This window comes from Camelus dromedarius, chromosome 5, assembly GCF_036321535.1.
Source record: "Camelus dromedarius isolate mCamDro1 chromosome 5, mCamDro1.pat, whole genome shotgun sequence".
Classification (NCBI taxonomy): Eukaryota; Metazoa; Chordata; class Mammalia; order Artiodactyla; family Camelidae; genus Camelus; species Camelus dromedarius.
Genome location: NC_087440.1, coordinates 83,488,072 through 83,511,332, shown reverse-complemented (window position 1 = coordinate 83,511,332; position 23,261 = coordinate 83,488,072). Strand labels below are relative to the sequence as shown.

General features: G+C 49.0%; 1 protein-coding gene across 2 annotated transcripts in view; it reads right to left on the bottom strand.

Moving 5' to 3' along the window:
• Window positions 1-15,665, bottom strand: part of SLC24A4 (solute carrier family 24 member 4) — a 158,182-nt gene extending 142,517 nt beyond the window's left edge. For both annotated transcript variants that reach the window (XM_010988081.3, XM_010988088.3), the window contains exons 1-2: window positions 14,889-15,665; window positions 12,758-12,868 (exon numbers count right to left, since the gene is read on the bottom strand). In XM_010988081.3, the coding sequence (XP_010986383.1) occupies window positions 12,758-12,868; window positions 14,889-15,018 (241 nt within the window). In that variant the 5' untranslated portion in view covers window positions 15,019-15,665. The remainder of the gene's footprint in view (window positions 1-12,757; window positions 12,869-14,888) is intronic.
• Window positions 15,666-23,261: the final 7,596 nt, after the last annotated feature.

Sequence of the window (23,261 nt, the reverse complement as noted above, 5' to 3'; positions counted from 1 at the left end):
TAGAAGGGTCCGATCTAAAGAAGGAAGGAGTGCTTCCCAGGACACCACCTTGGATAATGGAGGTGTCAGGGACCATTTATCGGTATCACGAGCTAACAACTCCTACCTCCAACATCTGCTGAGACCTGTAGACTCTGCCTCAGTCTATTCCTCTCCATCCCGAACGAGACTATCACTTCCAAATCTCTGCAATGGCTCCTAATTGTTCTCCCTGTCTTCCCCATTTTTTTTCCCTAAAAACCTTGTTAGGCATGATGCTAAGAACTGTCACATATTATTTCAATTGAACTTGCCCCCTACTTTGCCAGCGGAATCATATTCCTAAAAGACAGAGCTGCTCAGACACCATCCGCGGCCCCCCTGCTTACAGGGTGGAGCACAAAGGCCTTCGGGTGTTCAGGGACCTTGATCCCACAGCTTGTTACAAGCTGACTTGCCTCACATACCTGCCCACACACCTTGTGCCCCAGGCTCACCGAGGACCTACCTGTCCTTCAACCCTTCAGGTTCTTCCCCCAACAGAACACAAGCTCTGGGGCCAGGTGGCCCGAGTCCCAGTCCCTGCTCGTCAACTCCAGGCTAGGAGCACGTGGGCAAATTATTCCACTTCTCTGGGCCTTCCTGGCATCTGTTGTAAACTGGATAGACCAACAACAATACCTACCACCCACCCTCACAGGATTATTACAAGGGTCAGCGAGGGAACGTGTGTGAGGCCCGTCCCCAGCGCCCCCTGGATGCCATGCTCTTCTTGGTCATGACACTGAGGACTTTGCTATCATCCTTCGTCTGTTCTTCCCACCAGGATGGTAGCACTTTGTACTCCCCCTCATATTAAAGGTGAGTTTCCTGGATTTTGATTCTCTCAACTGGAACGGAAGCTCCCTGGAGTCAGGGTCCACGTCAAGGTCAGTTTTAATTTCCCCACGGCAGGCCCTGCAGACAGGGTGGTCCAATCAACACTCAACTAGCCAGCAGACACCAAGCCCAAGAGCGGCCTCCGACCAGAGCTCAGGGAAACTGATTTTCTCATCCATGGGATCATTCTGATAAACACAAATCTTAGGTACGGAGCTGAACCTGGGTCCCTGACCTCAGCACGTGTGCTTGGAATCAAAAGTCAGACATTTACAGTGTGAAATGAGAACACAGGAGGAAGTCATAAAAACCGGTGTTTGGAAGGACGTTCTAGAAGACCTCTGAACCTTTCTTTCCCAGCAGACGCTCCCCCAAAGGGGCCTTTACCGCACATGGGCCATGCACGATGCTTTCCCCAAATCCTGTTTGTGGTCTTGTGGGTCAATTCTGGAAAGCCCCAAATAACTAATTTTCTCCATTTCACAAGAAAGGGATGCTCTTCAAAGGGTTAAGCGTCTACTATAGTTACACAAACAATAGTAACAATATTTGCACAGCGCTCGCGCTTAATCCTTAAAAGCCTTAGGATAAACCGCGTCACCATTTCGCCCATGTCACAGGCAGGAAACCAAGGCTCTCAGAAACAAAGTGATTTATGCAAAATCGCACAGCTTGTGTCAGGGCCAGAAGGCAAACTCTGGTCTCCAGATTCCAGATCTCATTCATCAGGTCCCCTTTCAGCAACAGAAGGGACCAGATCCGGAACACACACAGGAGCCCACTGCAGCCTGCATGGTCTGGGCCATCCCTTAGCATCAGCCATGCAAAAAGTCAACAGTTTCTCATCCTCAAAGAATTAATAACAGGCAAACGTAAGCCCAGATAGCCATTTTTTAACTTTTTTATTCAAAATAAAGCAAGTGCTGCTTTTACAAAATGCAACCTCAATTCTTCGGTTCTAAACGTTTATCCAATAAAGTTACAGTTCAATTATCTTTTGGAGGTAATTTTAGCAGCAAGAAATTTGTGTAATACTTGCTCTGTGCCAGGCCCTCCTATAAGCACATTACATAGATCAACATACTTAGTGCACGACACACACACACACACACACACACACACAGATCACGGCACCCTTCTAGTGTTTGGGATGTATCAGTGAACAAAACAAACCATGCCCCTTCCCTGAGGTTAGAAGATAAAGTAGTTCAAGGTCATATAACTTGTCAGAGCAGAGGCAGGATTGGAAACTAGGCAGTTTGGCTCCAAAGTGCGTGTTCTTAACCCTTGAGCTCTTAACTCTTAATTCCTCCTGGCTAGGTGTCCTGATCTGTCCCAAGGCATCAACAGGCTAGAAGGGACAGCCGGGGAGACAGGGAGCTGCAGCCCACAAAAGCAGCGACTAACAGGTAGAAAGAGGGGGTCTGTCCATCCAGCCACAATTTGCTGCAAGCTGAATTTAAGCCTCAGTCCTAAAGCCAAAGATGCAGGGGATACAGCCCTGTCCTCATGGAGCTCACAGGCTAGTGGGGAAAAGACTGGCAACTATTCCTATTCTTTTAACCACAGTCTGCCCCGGGCCTAGCAAACCTGTGAATTGGGGTGACTGCCCTAATTGTGGGTTGGTGGGGGCCAATGTAAACCAGTTTGCTAACTTCATCCTGGGCAGCTGCGGCACATTTCCCAGTCCTACCTCCTTCTGCTTTAAAAAAAAAAAAAAAAAAAGTAATCTGATTCAGCCTAGCCCTGGTTGAGCACTGACTCCGTGCTAAATCCCCAAAGCCTAATTACTTAACTATTGTGCATGGTAATCTTAGGAGGTGTTTGTTTTCTCTCTCCCCTCGGACAGCCAATGAGCAAGATGCGGTGGTTGCTAGTGAGCATCGCTCGGGTCGGAGATGCTGCCGCGACTTCTCAGGGAGCATTTTGATATGCACGGAGCCCTCTGCTTCAGAACATCCTTCCACGGCCACCTCCTACCCTTCCAGGGCGGGCTCAGATGTCACCTTCTCCAGGGAGGGCACCCTTGCCCTGAACCACAACACTCTTTCCTCCAGAGGTATTTGCCACAGGCAGCTCTGTCTGTTGTTATTTTAAGCCCCTGTCCACTCCCCTCCTCCGCCCCCATGCAGTGCATGCTGCCCCCTGACAGCCGAGACTGAGTGCCTTCCAGCTTCAGAGCCTAGTACAGTGCAGGGAGTGTAGATAGTCAAGAAACGCACACTGCGATTAATTGCTTGGGCAATTACATGAGACCCAGAGCTGGAGCCTCATTCTATGCTGAATTAGCAAAGGGAGCTATAGACCTAGAAACTAGTGGCACTTTACCACGTGCAAGATGACCAGCCACTGAGCGGAGAGCTCCTCTGCATCTCAGCCACACTGTGACTTTCTGTTCCCTTCCCAAGGGGACATCCACTGCCCTTTCAGAAGAAACTGTCAATTATTCCGGCACGTTTATTTTTCTTCTTTTTTAGTAAAATGCTATGCTCCAATGGCCTCTTCATAATGGACAATGTTTAATCAAAAAACCCCTTTTCAAGCATTTGACTTTTCTGTTGAGTTGAACGGCTGGATCTCTTCCACCCAAGGCAACACATGGCAATGCTTAATGATTTCCATTTTTAACTCAGGGAGGAACGTTGCTCAGAGTTCAAGAGGAAGCCGAGTGGGCGCTTTTTGTATTGCGGGAGGCCGGCATGGCGTGAAGAGCGGAGAATCTGGAAGTCAGGGGGTAGCAGATGGCCCAGTAAGGAGGCGAGATTGCTAGCAGATGGCCCCGATAGTTTGGATAAGACAAAAAGAAAAAAAAAACTTTTGATTGCAAACAAATCAGTATTAGAAACATACCAAGAAGCAGGGCCCACACAGATGTTTGCTGTTGCAACGGGTAGGCATTCCCTGTTTCTCAGGGGGTACCCAGACAGTGGCGGAGGCTGGAAACATGGCAACGGAAGTCCTCATCTTTAAATTGTCTTTTCCACCACCCTGGTTATTAATCGTTATGGATAAAGGCATAGGCCCCCAATTCAGGCCATCCAAATTCAAAAGCTTGGCTCCACAGGGGATGTTCCGGGCAGTGAAACTATTCTGTAAGATATTGTTATGGTGGATGCATGTCATTATACAGCTATCGAAACTCACAGGATGTACAACAGAAAACAGTGACTCCTGATGTAATAATAATGTATCAATATTGGCTCATCAATTGCAACAAGAGTACCACAGTAATGTAAGAGGTTAGTAGGGGAGGCTGAGAAGAGAAGAATATAGAAACTCTACTTTCCTCTCACTGTTTCTATAATCCTAAAACTACTCTAAAAAATAAAGTGTTAATTACCTCTCTCAAACACACACACACACCTGGCTCTTCTTGCTGGCTGGGTGACCTTGGACTGGTTACTTAACCTCCCTGGGTCTCCATTTCCTCATCTGCAAAATGAGGACACAAACAGAACCTACATAAAGGGTTGTTAGGAGAAGCAAGTAATACACAGAAAGCGCTGAGAACAGCACCCGCACAGAGCACGCTGGTGTTGGCCAGGATTACGGTGACGGGGGCAGCTCCTGTGTGCGGGGTCCACCTTCAATACTTTGATACGTCAATGTGCTTAATTTAAGGCTTGCAGCAGCCCTAGGAGACAGGTAGGAAATGCTGCTCTCCTCATTGTACAAAAGAGAAAACCTGAAGCTTAGACAGATTATATAACCTGCTGAAGGTCACATGGCTGGTCAGTAAGGGTGAGCTGGGACACAAATCCACACGTCTGCCTTCACCAGCACAAGCTGCCATCTCCAAGGAGGAAAGAGTGGTGCGTGCTGGGACAGGAGCATCTCCTGGCTGCTGGAAATCTCTGTACTTATCCTACGTAATCTAGCTTTTGGGGGTGTATGTGAGAGTGGAGAGGGAGAGGGGGTGTGCACAGGGAAGGAGAGGAGGAAGGCAGAGGAGAGAGAGAAATAGACTGACCCCAAATGCCAGGCAGGATCTTGGCAGAGCCATTACTGGAACCCAGATCTTTGGCTCCCAAGCCACTGGCCCACTGTATTAACATGAGCACTCCCACCCACCCCCAACAAAGCGAAGCACAATCGCACCAACAGGCTGCTGCCTGCCTTGGCTTCCACTTGTGATCAGGCTGGTGGCTCTGCCAGCCGATTGACATCCGAAGGTAGCTGGAGACACTTGCCCTCTGGAGGTGGCCCTGCCCAGGAAAGCCCCTCCCCAGGCCAGAACGCCTGCTGTGCTGTCTGGGACAGTCACTGAGCTGTGATCTCCCTGCCCACAGAACAAGTTCATTTCTTGTTTTCCAAGGCAGAACTTGCTTTTACATAACAACTTTCAAACTTGGGATGTGTGACTTGTCTCCCAAGCCTGCTGAAGCAAACTCTGAACAGACGCGCGTTCAGAATTCAGACACTTCAGCTTGTCGTCGGTACCACCTCACCTCCACACCCACACATCCTGTTGTACTTTTTGCAGCTCTTGGTCCCCTCCTCCGACTCTTGCTTGGTTTCTGCACCTCTGCTCCCCATTCAGGGGCGCCTACAGAGACCCACAGCGGCAGGTGCCCACTCAATGAGCTCATCTCCTCCCAACCCAGCCTCGACACCAGCTCCACGAGCAGGGACCCCCCCTGCCACCCCACCTCCTCTCACCATGGCCTTGACATCAGCCCTGATACAGAATGAAAAGTACAGGCAGATCAGAGCCAGGCTGACCACCTGCACCTCCACCTTGCACCTGCAGCCAATGCCTCTGCATGCAACGTCTCCGCTCTGCTCACCTGGACAGTCTAGAAACTACCTTCATCTTCGGAGTCATCTCTAACCCTCTCTTCCCAAGCCTTCCTTCTATGACACTACTGTGGGCTGAATGTGTCGCCACAAAGTTCCTATGCTGAGCACTTAACTCCCTTCCCCAAAGCAGTGGTGTTGGCGATGGGGCCTTTGGGAGGTAATCTGGGTTGGACGGGGTCATGAAGGTGGGCTCTGGGCTTTCGAGGAAGAGACAGCAGAGAGCTTGTTCCCACTCGCTCTCTCCCAGCCACGGCAGGACACACACAAGCCGGGAAGAGTTCTCACCAGAGCCTCATCAGCCCGGCACCCTGATCTCGGTCTTGCAGCCTCCAGCACTGTGAGAAAGTACGTTTCTGTCGGTTAAGCCACCCAGTCTATGGCATTTTGTTACGGCAGCCGGAGTGAGACAGACACACAGCCACCAGGCCTTTCAAAAGATGAAAGTGGAAAACCAAACATGACAAAGCAAAGCCCTCCAACATCAATGGGAGGAGCCAAGCTTCTGTCTCCTTTTCAAACATGAGGCACAGGATGCTGGGAAGCCAAATGAACAGCGGTGACGTGGTGGAAGGTAGACCACTGATTCAGTCTCACATGTGCAGGAAAAGGCAGTGTAAGAACAGAAGGCAGGCCCACCCCAGCTAAAAAGCCAGAATGGAAACCACCATCTAACTGTCGAGGGGCAAAAAACAGTTTTTCTACTCAGAGCCAAGTTCTGCAAGGTAAGCCATCCTCCAGCATCCTCAAGCCTCAAAAGGTTAAAAAAAAAACAAACAAAAACAAAAAAAAAACAAGAAATGTGTTTCCAGAAGAGAAAACGTTGTTTGGCAAGATGTTTACTTCTTACTTGTCCTCATAAAATTCAACTGACAAATTGTTTTCTAGTCTCTACAATACACAGGCACTGTGTCATCTCTGGATAAACAGATGAAAAAATAATCATGAAAATGGAAGCTACTGCCTGAACATGTACAAGTGCTTGACAGGTATTAACTCATTTAATTCTAACAACCCCCTGAGATGGATGCAATTACCACCCTCTATCACCCTCATTTTATAGAAGGAAAAACTGAAGCACATACTGTGGTTTTAAAAAGCAAACAAGGTTCACCTTTCATATCTCAGTTGAGGGAAGCAAACAAACAATATAACAATGAACAGATTTAGTTGTCTGTAAAAAGCTAAACCAAGAGAACCAGTGAATTAGGCTACTTTGAGTTGGATGATCAGGAAAGGCCAGTGCGCACTGGCCATCACAGAAGGAGCCCATCTCAAAAGGTCTGGGGGTGGCAGGAGAGCAAGAACGTGGTTCCCAGAAGCTCCGAAGTCAACCACAGAATGTGTCCATCACTGGTTCTGAATTCACAGATCAGGGCTAGGCCCAGGCAGCTGTAGCTTTCAGAGCCTCGCAGGTGCTCTCACCTGCGGGCCAATATTGAGAATCCTGGGTTCCACACTCAACTGTCTTCAAACACCCCAGGTGGCACCACAGAGAGGTGTGTGGAAACCCTTTGGGTCCCGATATGGACTGAAGGTTTGTCTGTCTGGAATTCCTGTGTTGAAGCCCTAACCCCTAATGTAGTGGTGCTTGGAGGTGGGGCTTTTGGAAGGTCATTAGGTTGAGATGAGATTATGAGCGTGGAGTTTCCATGATGGGATTAGTGCCCCTAGAGGAAGAGAGACCAGAACTCTGGTGTTCTCTCCACTGAATGAGCACACAGTGAGAAGGTGGCCGTCTGCAAGCCAGGAATGGAACTAGCCAGCACCTTGATCTCGAACTTCCCAGCCTCCAGGACTGTGAGAAATAAGTATCTGCTGTTCATAAAGCCACCCAATGTTCCATCATTGCAGCCTGAACTCAGACAGTCCCCGAGGGACTCAAAGTCACTACCTCTCATTCCTATGTCATGGATCTTGCAGGGAGGGACCCACTTCCTCTGGTGGATGATACATTAACGACTTTTCCATAGACTTCAGTGGTCAAAGATGAAGTTTGGTCTTACTTATTTATTTTTTAGCTTCCCTACATTTAAAAAAGAAAGCAAACTGGTTTTCAGGAAAATCACTGTTACACCAGGTCTTAGCCTTCGTTTGACACCCAAATACTTACTGGGAGCCTACAAGGTGTCAGGCAGTGCTCTAGCCCAGGGCTTCCCAGCCTCTGGTGCGCACAGGAACCGCCCAGGGAATCCCATTAGGATGCAGATTCTGACTGCAGTAGGTCTGGGGTGGGCCTGAGGGTCTGCATGCCTAACAAGCTGCCAGGTGATGCCAACCACACTGAGCACCAGGGCTCCAGCCCAGTGAGCATCAATCTGGCTTCAACTTGGAATCAGCTGGGGAGCTGTTAACAAGTACCCATTTCGGGGCCCCCCCAGACCAATGAAATCAGACACTCCAGGGGTGAGGGCCTGGGCATGTCAAGAGCACTTTGGTGATGTGAACGTGTGGCCAGGGTTAAGAATCACTGGGCACAGAGCAGTGAGCAAGGCAGCCCTCAAGGGGAGACAGACGATGAATAAATTATTTTACATGGAGAGACACATCATAAAAATAATACAGGGTAACATTATGGGGCTGGGGGCACTTAAACTAAAGGACAAATAACGAGAACCACCACCAAGATCTGGGGAAATGACCCCAGGCTGAGAAACAGTCCATTTTCCACATCAAGCCTTAAGAGATGACAAGAGTGGAGTCCCCTTTGTGTTTTTAGGAAACAAAGCTACTCCTCTGACAGGTGAATAGGAGCATTCAGAGGAGACAGAAAATAAGACATGGTCCCTCCCTGAAGGTTCTTATTAAACTGTGAACTCATGTTTGTTGACCACCTACTGTGGGTGGTGCTTCTGCTCCAGGAGTTGATACAGCAGGGAAATTCTTAAATCTCCATCTTCGCTTATCCCCTAAAACACCTCATCTGGTAGATCAGGGCTGGGAGCCCTCTGGCTGGTGGAGGAGGCAGAGCAGAAGCCTCAGAGGATGCAAGGACCTCGTGGGGTGTTTATGGGCAACTCCTGTTAACTGTGTAGAAAAGAGGGAAGCCATTGGATGCCACCCTGTCACAACCCTGAAACGCTAACTGGGAGGGAGCTGCCCCAGGACAGGACACTACAGTGAACAGTTATAAAGCACTGAGTGCCGACTCCCGGGGGCGTGCTAGTGTTGGGGGAAGAAGCTTCAGTCCTCCCCCTCCAGAGGCAGAGCTGGAGCCAGGTCTAAGCTGGTTTAGTCCCAGCACTCCCCTGGCCAAGTAGTTGCCTTAGGGAAGTCAGGGGACCCAAGCCAGGCCACCAGAACCTAAGGCTTCTGCAGAAGCACCTCAGCCACGGCACTCTGTCCCAGCATTTTGGGATCTGGGAGGACATAACGCCAGAGCTGTAGTCACCACTTCCCCACACTGGATGATGCCAGAGACAGAAACCAAATCACAATACTTCACCTTTGATCTCACGCTTTCAGTGACTGAGCCAATAAATTCCTTTTGCTAAACCCACCTTGGAGAGGTTTTCTGCCACTGCGGCAGAGGCCTGCCTAATCTAGACCCCAAGGCTCCACAGAACTACATCGACCCACTCACCCTTCTCTGAGCCCCTGACGCTGTCCGGTGGGGCTGCTGACTGGGGGACCGCTGCAGTCCTCCCGTGTCACTGAGCTTCCCTGCACCAGGACTCCGTCTGCTCAGCTGTGAGCTCCTTGATTACCAGGGCCGCCGCTTATACTTGCTCATAACTCCTCTACCAAGTGGCCCCTGCAGGGCCGGACACACGACAGCAGGTGCATGCTACATACTTGTGGAATAGAAAGCGGGCTGGACATTCTCATGGTCCAGGGACAAGGAGGCTGGAAGGGAAGTTAGGCTTCTGCCCTGCCCGGGCTGGGAAGAGAGCTGGGGCAGGCGCAACAGAGCAGGGAGGGCAGGCAATTTGGAGCCATGTGACCCAGAGATGTGCCTACCAGCCAAGAGATCTTAGGAAGTCACTCAATTTCTGAGCCTCGTGTTCCTCATCTTTACAAAAACACTGTAAGGATTAACATGCTTAATATTCAAAACCCACTTTCATTCCATCACTTGACCAATATTTACTGAGTCCATTCTATGTGCGGGATCCTATCCCAGAAACAGGCAACACAAAGCATCATCCAAATTTACTCATTGCTAAATGTTTTGCCTGTTTCCCTCCCTGTAAGGAGGACAAGGCCAGGTCGTCTTGACAGATAGGACTGACTGCTCCATAGTTAGCAGAAAATTTTTGATTAATAGTACACTGAAGATACAGGGACACCAAGGCAACAGAAATAAAAGCAAAAATAAACAAATGGGACCTAATTAAACTTATAAGTTTTTGCACAGCAAAGGAAAACCATAAACAAAAAGGAAAGCTACAGAATGGGAAATAAATATTTGCAAACAGCTCAATAACAACAAAAAAAAAAAAAATGCAATCCAAAAATGGGCAAAACACCTAAACCAATGTTTCTTCAATGAAGACATACAGATGGCCAAAGGGCACATGAAAAGATGTTCAATATCGCTAATTATTGGAGAAATGCAAATCAAAACTACAATGAGGTATCACCTCACACCAGTCAGAATGGCCATTATTAAAAAGTCCACAAACAATATATGCTGGAGAGGGTGTGGAGAAAAGGGAACCCTCCTACACTGTTGGTGGGAATTCAGTTTGGTGCAGCCACTATGGAAAACAGCATGGAGAGTTCTTTAAAAACTAAAAATAGGCTAACCCCATGATCCAGCAATCCCACCCCTGGGCATATATTCAAAGGAAACTCTAATTCTAATGCACCCCAGTGTTCAGAGCAGCACTATTTACAATAGCCAGGACATGGAAACAACCCAAGTGCCTATCAACAGATGATTGGTTTAAGAAAACATGGTGCATATATATACACACACACTCGTACATGTATGTAATGGAATACTACTCAGCCATAAAAAATGAAATAATGTCATTTGTAGCAACATGGACGGACCTAGAGATTATCATACTAAGTGAAGTTAGACATAGAAAGGTAAATATCTCATGATATCACTTATATGTGGAACTTCCTTTTTTAATAAAACTTCCTTTTTTAATGAAACTTCCTTTTTTAATAAAAACTTCCTTTTTTAATAAGACTCACAGACATAGAAAACAAACTTATGTTTACCAAAGGGGAAGGCAAAGGGAGGGATAAATTAGGAGTTTAGGATTTGCAGATACTAACTACTAAATATAAAAAAGATAAACAAGGTCCTACTTCATAGCACAAGGAACTGTATTCAATAGCTTATAATAACCTATAATGAAAAAGAATATATAACTGAATCACTATGCTGTATATTTGAAACACAACACTATAAATCAACTATACGTCAATTCAAAAGAAAAGATACAGGCACAACAGTGGGGCATAAGAGACTCTATTCTAAGAAACAGGGCCTTCTTTAAGCAGACATGCCCACACTAGATGTCACAGAAGCTACAGGAGGAAGACACAGCCAGCCCAAGATGAGGGCATCAGTGAGCTAGAAACCAGTCGAAATTGCACTAACCTTGATTCTTTACCCAAAGTAGCTAAGTGTTCCCCATGTGGATGGTGCTAATTCTGATGCATCAGGTCTCTGGAGTGAGAGGACGGGGCCCCCACAACAGTTCCCGGCCTTACACATGTTCACTTGTCAGTTTCATGCGTGCATCCACCACTTCCGGTGTCTCCAGGAGGTTAAGTGACAGGCAGGGCACCACTGCCCAGCGGTCACTGGGGGACATGGGAGTCCAAAGGGAATCCCGGCTGCTTCTCTGCAAGTCCACCCAGTCCCCTCCCCAGCAGGCAGAAGACGAATAATTTGAAGGTTTACCTAAACCTCTATGTCCTGGGTGGACGTCTCAGAAGGCATCCTGAGGGATGGGAAGCTGGTGTAGGAAACAGGCTTTGAGGGAAAGCCCTGGCCTTCTTAGGTGCTTAACTAACCAAACATTTCAAACACGCTGGCCTCGGCTTCAGTGACAGCGTCACCACTTGTAAGTTTTATGACTTTGAGTGATTCGGGTCTTCTCCCTAGATGTTCCCTGACCTGTAATATATGGATAAAAAGGATAAGACCTGTATGTGAAAATAAGCCGCAGGAAGACTGCCATCCTAGTCTTCTCCTCTGGCCTGGGTTTCTATTTCCTTTTACAACACAGCCCCACACAGAACCTTACCAGATTCTTCCAGCAACCCTGAAGTAGACAAGTACATTCTGCCCATTTTACAGGTGAGTAAACAGACACCTAAAAAGATTAAGTGGCTTGCCTGGCAACTTGGTGAAAAAGCCAAGTGGTACCCATCTATAATAAAACCTCATAGCTCCCGAAGGGCTTTTTAAATACATCAGCCCCCCACTGAGTTCTTCTCACAAAGATCTCCAAGTTTTGAAGCCAGAGCTAAAACCCAGGACTGGCCTGTCTTGAGACCTGGACAGCCTCCATTCACTGGCCAGTACACTCTCTTCTCCCGAAAATTTTCACCTTTAAGTTTAAGCAAAGCCTGCAGGAGAACAGACGAGATGCCATCACTGCATCCTCACAGCCTCTGCCCCCCTGGAGAAGTCTGGAGAGGAACATCAAATCACCTCCCAGGGCGAGCAGAACCTGTTTCCCAGGCTTGGAACTCCTCTTCCAGAGAAGGAACCCCAGTGCGTCTTACACCTGCAGTGACCCTGGGTGGTCCAACCCTGGCGGGTGTTCCCAAAGTGCCTTCTGCCAGAGCAGCTGGGTTTGCTGCCCTCAGAGCTTCATCAGATGGACACAGCGAGCAAAAGGGAAAGAAAACAAAGATACAGGCAAACAAAATTGGGGAGTAGGGGGGACAGTGAACCTTTAGGAGCACTATAAGAACAAAACATGAAAATTAAAAAACTCTTGAATGTGAATTTTTCAGCTGTTGGATCAAGTTGCTTAGCAGCACAACTGATTACCTTTCAACACCTTACAGCTACCCTTTCCCACTCAGGTTCACAAAGCCACCGTTTCTCAGCTCTGGCTTTAACTATCCACATATGCACCATCTCTAGGCCAGGCCAAAGGCCTTGTGGGAAGAAGCTATTTCTTACCTGGATCTGTGCAATTCTTAGCTGCCTGCGTCCCATTCACTGGTGCCATCAGCCTTCTATTTCTCCATGTGTCTGGTAGAACATGTTTGCTAGCAGAAGCTGTTTTGTGCCCTGGATTGGGGAATAAAGGCACAAACACCATTAGATCAACATGGTGCCTGCATTCTCACAATGGCCTTACATGTCTGCATCTAGCTCTGTCAGCAACAGCTCTGACTATTGAGAGCCATCTGCAGGGAGTGACACAATGATTGGAAGCACATCACCTGCTCACCTACAGCAATCTGCTTCCTAGATCTATTTCATTGTTTCTAGTCTCAGATAGGTCAGCATGAGATCTGAGATTAGCCAAGATGTCTCTGGTCTTGGCCCCTCACAGATGCAACAAAGGTTTAGACAGATGACCATTACGTTCTTGGCCAGTAAACATGCTCAGGTGTCCCTGCCCTGAAGGACAGCAAGTCAGCAAACAGGTGGAGAAAGTTGATGGGGTCTGGCCCGGGGCTTCTCACCCTTTAATGCACGCACAAATCACCCGAGATCCTTGTTAAAGTGCAGATTCTGATTCAGTAGGTCTGTGCCAGGACCCAGGATTCTATACTAACAAGCACCCAGGTGATGCTGATTCTGCTGGTCCCACGGCCATACTGAGAAACAGGGGAGATCATTGATGTGGATGCTAATGACCAAGCCCAGTTAAACTCCTAAAAGCCTTCCTGATGCTGCAAATAAAAATGATTCTCACTTTAAGACCTCTGAAGTATTCATTTACCTCTCCTGAGGTGCACACTGCTTCAGCTGGGTAATAATAAGTCTTCTATAATGCTGACATCTAAGCGCCTCTAGGTATTTTGTTATTGCTGGTGTGTAATTGAGGGTGAAAACACACCAACTTGCCCAATTGCAAAGCACCAGGTATTAAAGACTGTTCAAATAACCTTTCTGGATTTCTGTTGAAAAGAGCCACTTTTTTACCTAACATCCTCAAATCACAAAATGTGAGTTTTGAAAGGCAGTATTAAGAGTTTAATCAAGTTCCACCTGATTTTTATCAATCAGTATAAACCTAAGCTGTTCCTTTTTAACTGCTCAGGAAGGTACTATCTACCTTATTCCCCATGTCCAGGTTTCTAAATCACATTTCTTTCATTTTTAAAAACGTTAGAAAAAAAATTTAAAAATGTATGTACAACCAAATCACTTTGCTGTACACCTGAAACTAACACAATATTCAATTTAAAAAATAAAGTTGCTAGAGGATATTTTAAAAATAAAAATAAGACGTTAAAATACTAAAAGGTCACAGCAGCTTACTAAAATTGGGAATGTTAGCCATGTGAATGTCTTCTGAAGGTTTCAAATGGGCTCACAACCCCTACTCCACCCCTAAACATTTTTTGTAACTTTCTTTTTTCTCTCCATCACAAATTTGCATATCCTAAGCAAATCCCAAATCCCTCAGTCCCTTCTTGGACGGAGGAGCGTAGAGAGTGGCTGCAGACACCAGCGCTCTCCTACCGTGGGGATTGAGAGGAGTTGAGAAGTGGTGCTGAAACACAGCAGCAACCTCCCGAGGGGACAGGCTGCCCTCCGACATTTTTAGGGTTGGGAGAGGATGCGTCAGAACACCCAGGTTGCCCCTTTGGCACCCCTTTAGTAGGGGCGAGGGAAGGGCTGAAACTCAGTTCCCAGCATCAGGATCTGGGTTTTCGAGGGATGCGGAGTACAACCTTCTTTGCTCAGCAAAAATGGAAAGCATTCAGTTTGGTTCGCCCCAGACTATGAGAATCCATACCTGGACACCGCTGCTGCGCCGCCCGCTCCCTGTGCACTCCAGGGGCAGAACTCTGGCGCCAAGGGGCCAGAGGTTCAGGCTTTCGCCTTAGTAACCCAGACCTTCAGCCGCGTTCTGAGCCCCAAGGGGCCGCGCGCAGCTCAGGGGAACAGGCGCCACAGCTCAAAGCGTCGATATCTGCCCTCCCAGGTGCGCTCTCCCTGCCTGGTGGTGAAGGGACCCTATGAACCCTTAGGACCAACCTGACTGGGAAGAAAGGGGTGACATCCCAGAGCTGCCCGGCGGCTCCCCAGCCGAAGTCCCCCGACTCCCGGGCTGGTCCGTACCAGTACCTACCCCAGCTGCCAAAGAAGCCAGACGCACAGCACACCAGGGCCAGCACCACGCACACGAATCCAACTTGCTGTGGCAGCATCTCTCGCCTCCTGCGAACTTTGCGCGGCCGGAGGGACCGGCGGAGCGCCATCCCGGAGCGCCTGGATGCCGTCTCTGGGAGAGGATGGGGAGCTCCAGCAGCCGAGTGCTATCTGTGGTCGAGCGGCGCTGGGACTGGAGAGGCAGACGTGAGGCTCAGAGGCGAGGGACTCCGGGCCAAAGCTTCATGGCCAGCGGGCAAGGTCGGTGGGGAAGCCCAGAGGGTAGAGAAGAGGTGGGGACGCGCGGCGCGGCCGGAGCTCAGAGTCCCGCGCGCGGCGTGCGCGCTCCGCGCACCGTGGCTCCGTGGCGAGGAGGCGACGCTGGCACGGTGGCGCTGGCGGCCCTGGCTCGCAGGGCTGGCGCAGTCCCGGCGCTGGTGCTGCTACCTGCCCGCTCAGCCTCGGCGCCCTCGCCCGGCCGCAGCCCTAGCAGCAGTGCCCGGGGGCGCCCGCAGGAGCACTCAGTGCGCCCCCGTGCCCGACGCCGCCGCTCCCACTCGCTGCATCCTCCCCCTCCAAGTTTAGCGGCAGCCGCCCGCCAACGATGCTTCCCGGAGAACCAAGCCCGGGAGGCCCACAGCACTGAGCAGCGAGGCAGACTGGACACGCCGGACCTGCGACCCTCGCCGCGAGCAGCCTCGACGTCGGCCCTCTGGGGGCGAGCTCTCCCCGGGAACTTTCTCTCCGGCTGCCGGCGCCTGCGTCTGCGAGGCCGTGGCGCCTCCCGCCCGCTGCTCTCGCCTCCCTTCTCCTCCCCCCACCCCGCCCGCCTCTCACCACTCCCCCGCCCCCAGCACGTGTACTCCTCCCCTAGAGCGCACTCTCCGGTGCGCTCCTCCCTTCCCCGGTGAGGCTCAACTACTGACCAACACAATCGCTCTCCTTCTCCCCTTTTCTCTCCTCCCTCCCCTACGGAGCCTAAACAAGCCCCCCTCTAACCCTCGGAGGCTGCTGCAGAGAAGAACAGGTTATGGCACCGCAGGGACTCTCGAAACAAGGGTTTCGATAGAACCGTCGCTATAGTCCGGGCTCCGCACGACCCCCGAGGCGACCCGAGGCCCCCACCACCCCCCTGGGGCGGGAGATGCACGAGAAGATTAATTGCTCGAGCAGAGCTAACAAACAGGCTTGAAACAAGCCAACGGGCGCCCGCGCCCGCCGGGACCCGCTCCTGCAGGGCTTTCTGGACGGGCGGGGGAGCCGGCGGCGGGGGCGCAATGCCGACCTGCAAAACGCTGGAAACCTGGCAGAGAGAAAGCCGAGAGTTCCGCGGCCCCGCCGCAGATAGTTGAGCTTTTGATGTTTTGGAGCCTTACCGCTTCACGGGGCTTTCTGGATTTTGTTTTGTTTTTCCTCCTTTTCTCTGATCAGCTCTCTCGTGTAAACCGCTTTAAAAATGGGGCAAGAGGGAGAATTTCAGAAGAGCAGCAGCTGAATTGTAATCCAGGTGCAAGCCAGTGATGGGGACCTTCAGGGTAAGGGCCTCAGCCCAGAAGGTTTGTGACTACCCCTGGGAAGGACGTCCTTCTCTGGCCAGTTCATCAAGCACCAACTTAAGGCCTGCTAGGGGTTAAGTCCACTTAAAATCCTTTTTTTGGCACAAGGCCAGCTCTGTTTAATTAAATAAATACACACCCACCGTGTGTGGGACCTGTGCCAAGTGCCAGCCAGAAAATAAAACGAAACAACCAAAATGTGTGTAAGATCCAGTTCCTGCTTTCAAGGAACCCCAAATCAAAGGGGAGCCAGACCCTTAAATAAATGCCTGTTTAATAGGGTCAATTCTAAAAGTCATTGTTTTTGCAGAATGTGTTATTCCATCACAACTCAAAATGTGGTCCACAGCAGCATAAGCATTGCCTGGGAGCTTGCAAGAAATTCAGGCTCTAGTTCCAACCCAGACCTACTGAGTCAGAATGTGCATTTTTAACAAGACCCTCTGGAGATTTATGTGCACATTCAAGTGTGAGAAGCATGACTCTTTCAAGTCTGTCCCGATGCTTCTTGGGGATCACCATCTGCACAGTTCCTCTTGGACTGACTAAGCAGGGATAATTTTGCTTGTGTTAGCCTGGCATAGTGACCCAGGTAAGAGGCACCTGGAGGACCAGGGGAAGGAAAAGATTCACTAATTATTTTCAGCAATCCCATTTCAGTACCCATGGATACTGAAGGCATGAACACAAGACTAATGCAGTGGAAACCCCTAGAGGAAATGAAATGGAAAAGGCTGGGTTGACTTGTTTAGAACAACCCAGCGTTCTGTTTTGTCTGTAGATAAGTCTTACCATTGAGGATCTTCTCCTATGTGGGTGATCTCTACCAAACATACCTGCCAGTGACAAAACAAAACAAAACAAAACAAAACAAAACAAAACAAAAACAACAACTTTTCATACGTTTGCAGAATTTTCTTCTCATCGACCAGGCTGTATAAGGATGCATTTATCAACCAGCAAATAAAAGCCCATAGAACAGTGTTAAATACATCATTTGGAAAGCTAGCCAAGAGCCCTTGGCATATTTTAGCCAGCGGAAAAAGTTAAGCTGATAATATGCTCTTGTCCTGCTGTAAGACAGCATTCAGTTGGCATTGGTTAAAGCAACTCTAATGAACAAAGTGGCATCTTATTATTAGGATTTAATATTTTCTTAAAACTTTTGTCCGTGGAGCTCATGTAGGGCTGGTGAAAATAGATATTTTTGAATCCAAAACAGGCCAAAGGAGTCATCAGGTGTCTGTCTTTAAACATTTAGCCAGCTCTTTAATAGAATGTTTCTTTGACATCTTTCACCTGCTCTCAGTTAATAGAACCCTTGGAATAATTTCACATGCACAAATGGATTCCTTTTATTTGACAGTTTAAAAAGCAATTCGTTTGAAATTGTACTTTTTGCTTCATTTAAATAGTGCCCATTACCAAATAGCCTTTGCTGTAGCTCTAATGACTCACCCGGCAAAAGAGAGAATTGGGTTTTATATACCTTTCAGATTCAAAGCATCCAGGAGCATTTTGGAAGCGAGGCCCTGGTGATGAATGGAAAATGCATTTCTGGGTTTATCTTAGGCCACAGTCCTGGTTTCAGTGACACTGGATTCATAGTATCCCCTCTGCAACAGTGTTTCCTTCTGACATGATGTAGTAGGAGACTGTCCCACGTGACCAGCTTTCACCATTTTGCTAGGAAGGCTCAGCTGGTGGGGACAGGTACCATTTTTTTTTAAGTTTTTTCCTATGAAGAGCCTCACCATTTAATTCATCTTCTGACTTAGTTTTTTCAGTGATTGTCCCTATGAAGCATTCTGGTGCCTCCTTCTGTCTTCCAGGTGGCTGTACCGGTTGACACCACTAGGGCAGAGGTTCTCAAACTTAAGCTGCATCAGAATCCCCTAGAGGGCTTTGAATGCTCAGATTGCTAAACCCCACCCCCAGGGATTCAGCTTCAGTAACTCCGGGTGGGGCCTGAGAATTTGTATCTCTAACAAGTTTCCGAACCAGCTAATGCTGCTGGACCAGGAACCACATTCTGAGAACCACTGGGCTAGGTTCTGCAGTGGTCACCATAACACACAGTAAAACAACGGAAGTTTGCTCCAGGGTAGCAGAATACATGACCCCAAAATACACCACTTTGGCATAAAGATTATTTTGAGCTGAAGGCAAATGAGAAGAAGCAGATACAAGAAAAGCTCTCTGCCCTCCCCGCCATTTGCCTAAATGTAGGAAATAAATTTGTAGAGATGTTCCCCTCTCTCAGAAAGAAGTTAATCACTGGCGACAGGTCTAGATCCTCAGCAGCCCAGGGACCGCACCAGAGGAATCCATCTACAAACTTTGCTAAAACTTGAGCTTATCCAAACATTGGTTTCCCGGTATATTTGCCTTCCCACAATTTGCCACCCCTAGAGGCACAAAGTCTTTTTCCTTTGTCTTCTCACCCCTCTAAAAATGTACTGTTATGTTGTTACAATGCTATAAAGGCCAAGTTCCAACCGCCCTGACGAATTACTCATTACTGGGTAATCCCATGTGTGTCCACAATGCGCCTATTAATAAACTTGTTTGTTTTTCTCGCTAATCTGACTTTTGTGGGTCTCATTTACAAGGCCCCCGCCAATGAACCTAAGATGGGTGGAGGAAAAATAGTTTTTCCTCTCTTACACTTCATGTCTGCCAAGAAATGTGTGTCTGGAGGATGGTTACTCAGGTACCTGGGAGCAGCCACAGTCTCAAATACCACTGCTCTCTGTGCCAGAGGGAGGAGAGACCTCCGAAGGGTCTGGGTCTGGCAGTCTTGGCCCTTGGGCTCTGCTCACCACTACTCACTGCTCATTGGCCAAAGCTGGTCACGTGGCCCCGCCAACGCCAATCACGTGACAGCACCAAACCACCAGGAGGTCAGGAAGTGTGGTTCTCCCACTGCAGGCTGAGCTCTGAACTCTGCACCGACAGTCCCCGTGACAACCACACGAGTGCAAACCTCATCCCGCTTCCTTGGTTTCTAGGACCTTTCTTGCCTGCCCCCCACCCCCAGTAGATTTAGTCCAGTTTGTTCCAAAGCCGCTGGCGTGGCTCTCCATTATAGCATTTACAGAACATGGTTTTGTGATATGGGTGAGTATCTGTCACCTCCTGGCCAGGGAGGGCCTCAAGGACCTATCATCTTATCCATGGCCCTGAACACTGTGCCCAGCACATTAGGTACTTTATAAACAAAGTATTGATGGAATGAATACATAAATACATTTTGGCTACAATGTGAAGAAGATAAAGAAGACTTTTGCCCCTGTTAGGGGGTGCCCACTCTCACCATCACTTTAGTACCACCCCAAGTTTCTATTCATCTTCCCTGTCAAGGTCAGCAGTGACCTGTGGATATATCTCATCAGAACTGGACACTCTCGAACGCACCCTTTTTACAACAGTCACATCCTTAACTTTCCTGATGGTGTGTGCTTACAGCTCTACCTTCTCCCACCAGCTCTTTCCCGGGCCTCTGGGCCTCTGTTCTAGGCCCTCTTTTCTACTCAGTCTTTTCACCCCTCTTCCCAGGAGAGCTCATCAGTTCTCCAGCTGAAGGTATTTGCTGTCTGCTGCTGATTCCTACGTCTGTATCTGGCACTGGAGCATTTTCAGGAATTCTGACCTGCGCATTCAGGGGATTGCCCAGGCCAGGAAGCTGGGCCTCACCCTTATCTCCCGCCTCTTCCCCACCTACCTCCAGTCCATCTCTCCAGGCCTCAGGTTCCCCCCCTTCCTGTGTCCCTCAGCAGCCTTCTTAACCAGTGTCTCTAACCCCAGTCTTTCCATCACATTCCTTTCTCCATGCAGCAGCCGGGATAAAGTGAAAAATCCAGTTATGTCCCTTCCTCCCAGGAAGCCCTCCGAGACTCCCTGCTGCTCTTGAGCTTGGCATATGAGATCCTGCACGATCTAATCAGTGTTGTCGCCATTGCCTGCACATTCAATTCACCTGGGGAGCTTTTAAATCACCTGGGAGTAGTAATTGGGCATTGGTATTTTATCCAAGCTGCAGCCAGGAGTATTTTATCCACCCTGCTCCAGATGCTCCCGGCCCTTCCAGCCTGATCTTTCATTATTCCCTTCCATCCCCTCCAGCCTCCAGCCATTTGGAATCTCTCAGGCTCATTCTTGTTCTTCAGAGGCAACGCTCGTTTCATTTTCCTGGAACATGCCTTCCCACGTCCAAAGCCCCCTGTGCCTGGTGGTCTGTGTGCTGAATGTTTGTGTCCCCTCAAGGTGCATATGTTGGAACCTATTGCCAAACGTGGTGGTGTTAGGAGGTGGGGCCTTTCCAGCTGACTAGGTCCTGAGGGTAGAGCCCTCGTGAAGGGGATATAAAAGGGACCCCAGAGAGCTCCTTCGCCCCTTCCTCCTGTGAGGATGCAGCAAGAAGACCACAGTCTGTGAACCAGGAAGTGCTTCATCAGTGTCTCATCAGACACTGAATCTGCTGCCACCATGATCTTGGGTTTCCCAGCCTTCAGAGCTGTGAGAAAGAAATTTCTGTTTAGAAGCCACCCCATCTGCGGTATTTTTGTTACAGCAGCCTGAACTAAGTCACCTGGCTAACTTTTTCTTCTGCTTCCAGTCTTAGAAGAGGTATCAATTCCTCTGAGAAGCCTGCCAGGTCCACAAAATCTGAGTGAAGAGCTCCTCACTTCTGTGTTTTTATGGTGCCTTGTACTTCTATCAAATAATTCACCATGCTGCATTGTAATTGCCTATTTATTTGTGTATGGTTTCCATCAGATTGTAAGCTCTGGGGGGACAGGAACCACATCTGCCCTGCTCACTCCCTGGACTTAGTAGGTGCTCAGCAAATGCTCATGGGACCAGCATACCTGGTCCACAGTCAGCAAATATGACTTGACTTGTTCTGTTTCTCCCACTGGCATCTGCCACCTGCAGTGTTTTCACCACCTTGTATCTTTTGATCCCCATAATAGCCCTGGGGAATAGGCACAGCCAGAATTAGCATCCGCATTTTATGGATGCCTCACGAAGCTGAGGCCCCTCACAGTTAAGTGGCAGGCTTAAGTTTGCAAAACGAGTTAGACATAGAGGCAGGATTTGAACCCAGCCTCCTGCCATTAGGCATACCCTTCACCTCCTATACCGGGCCACCACTAGTCATCCTGAGAGGTGTGCTAACTAGCTCATCGGGTAAGTCAGCTCCCAGTGGAGACAGAAGGCTATATATGATAGCCCTGTTTTCTGCCTGGTCGCCTCCTGGTTACTGACTAACTGTGGGAACTCCCAGCCGAGGACAACTAGCGGAGGAAAGACGCTTAAACAGAGTCTGGGGTTCCCTGAAATCAAGTCACCTAGCTGTTATACATTTTGTAAGTCTGATGCTCAGATTTGTTGGATTTAAACATAAAAATGACCAATGCCTTTGCTCATCATTTATTCAGAAAGCATGTATTGAGCACCTAACTGCATAACCCTTTATATGTCTTACTAGACCATAAGCCTCGGAAGAATGTTATCATTTAGAGTGAAGACTGGTGTCAAAGAAATCCAGCACTAGAGTGCCTTCAAGAACAAGCAGTTTTCTGCTTCTATGCAAGAGTCCCCATGGAACGGCCCAGGTTGTGAGGCAGCTCTGCTCCTCCTTGCCACTCAGGAAGCCAGGATCCTGCCACGCTGTGGCTCTGCCATCTGCTAGGGCGTTCTCATCATCTACGTGATCAAAGCTGATTCAGAGTTGGTTGTGGTCCACAGGAAGGAGGAGGAGAGCACAAAGCAGGAACACCCAATGTTGACTGTCAGTCCCAGACCCTGTCCATGGCCCTTTTCTCAGTTCCTTGGTGGAAACTTAATCACATGACCACACCTCCCAAAGAGGGCTGAAAATGCCCAGCTGAGCAGCTGGGCCAGGACGATCCTGCTACCGAGGAAGCAGTGGAGGAGGGATTTAGGGAGGCAACGACCAACCTCCGCCAACCTCCACCGCAGATGTGAAATTGGGACTTAAGGAGACTAAGTGACTTGGCCACGATCCCCAGGGTAATAGGTCACAGTCCAAGCCTCCACTCCAAGGAGCAGACCCCCCAAGTGCCCCCCACCCACTGCCTCTCCGTGGCTTTTGTCCGTCTGAGAGTAGAAACAAGGCAGGCAGGGCTGACCACGAGGGACAGTAGGAAGGGCTATTTGGCAAGGGACATGGCTCAAAGGTGCCTCCAATTTAGACCCTTGGTAATTTTCTGCTGTTGGATTGGCCACTCCATACTCAGTATGAAACATAACATTGCACAAAAGCCGGATTTTCCTTCATAATTGGTGTGCTGCACAGCCAAAGGCTAGAGCAGCTTGGGTTTTTGTTTTTCTGTGGAAGTGCTCTATTTTGTTTTCACATTTCTTTATTTCTTTCTAATGGCTCAGGCCTCAAAAGCCCCAGCCTCTCTGTATCTCTGGAAGGGCCTGAATGCATGGACTGAAATGACAATTGTGCCAGGAGAAAAATGACAAGGGCTGGGAGAGAGGGACAGAGAGAGCGTTGGAGATTTTCATCGGAGGGAGAGGGACTCTGCCACGGGGGGGATTACTCAATGCATCTGGGACAGATGTGTCTCCAACTTCAGGGCATTTTCAGCAAATCACTCCCCACCAGAAGCCAGCTCCACGTGGCGAGCACCCTTCTAGCCCTGTGCTTTGTCAGAGAGAGAGTTATATTTTGAGTTTTAATGAGGAAAAGTTTTACTTTGCCCTCTTTGGATATTTCTGTACAAACATTCCTGCTAATTCTCACTCAAGGGACAGCCCCA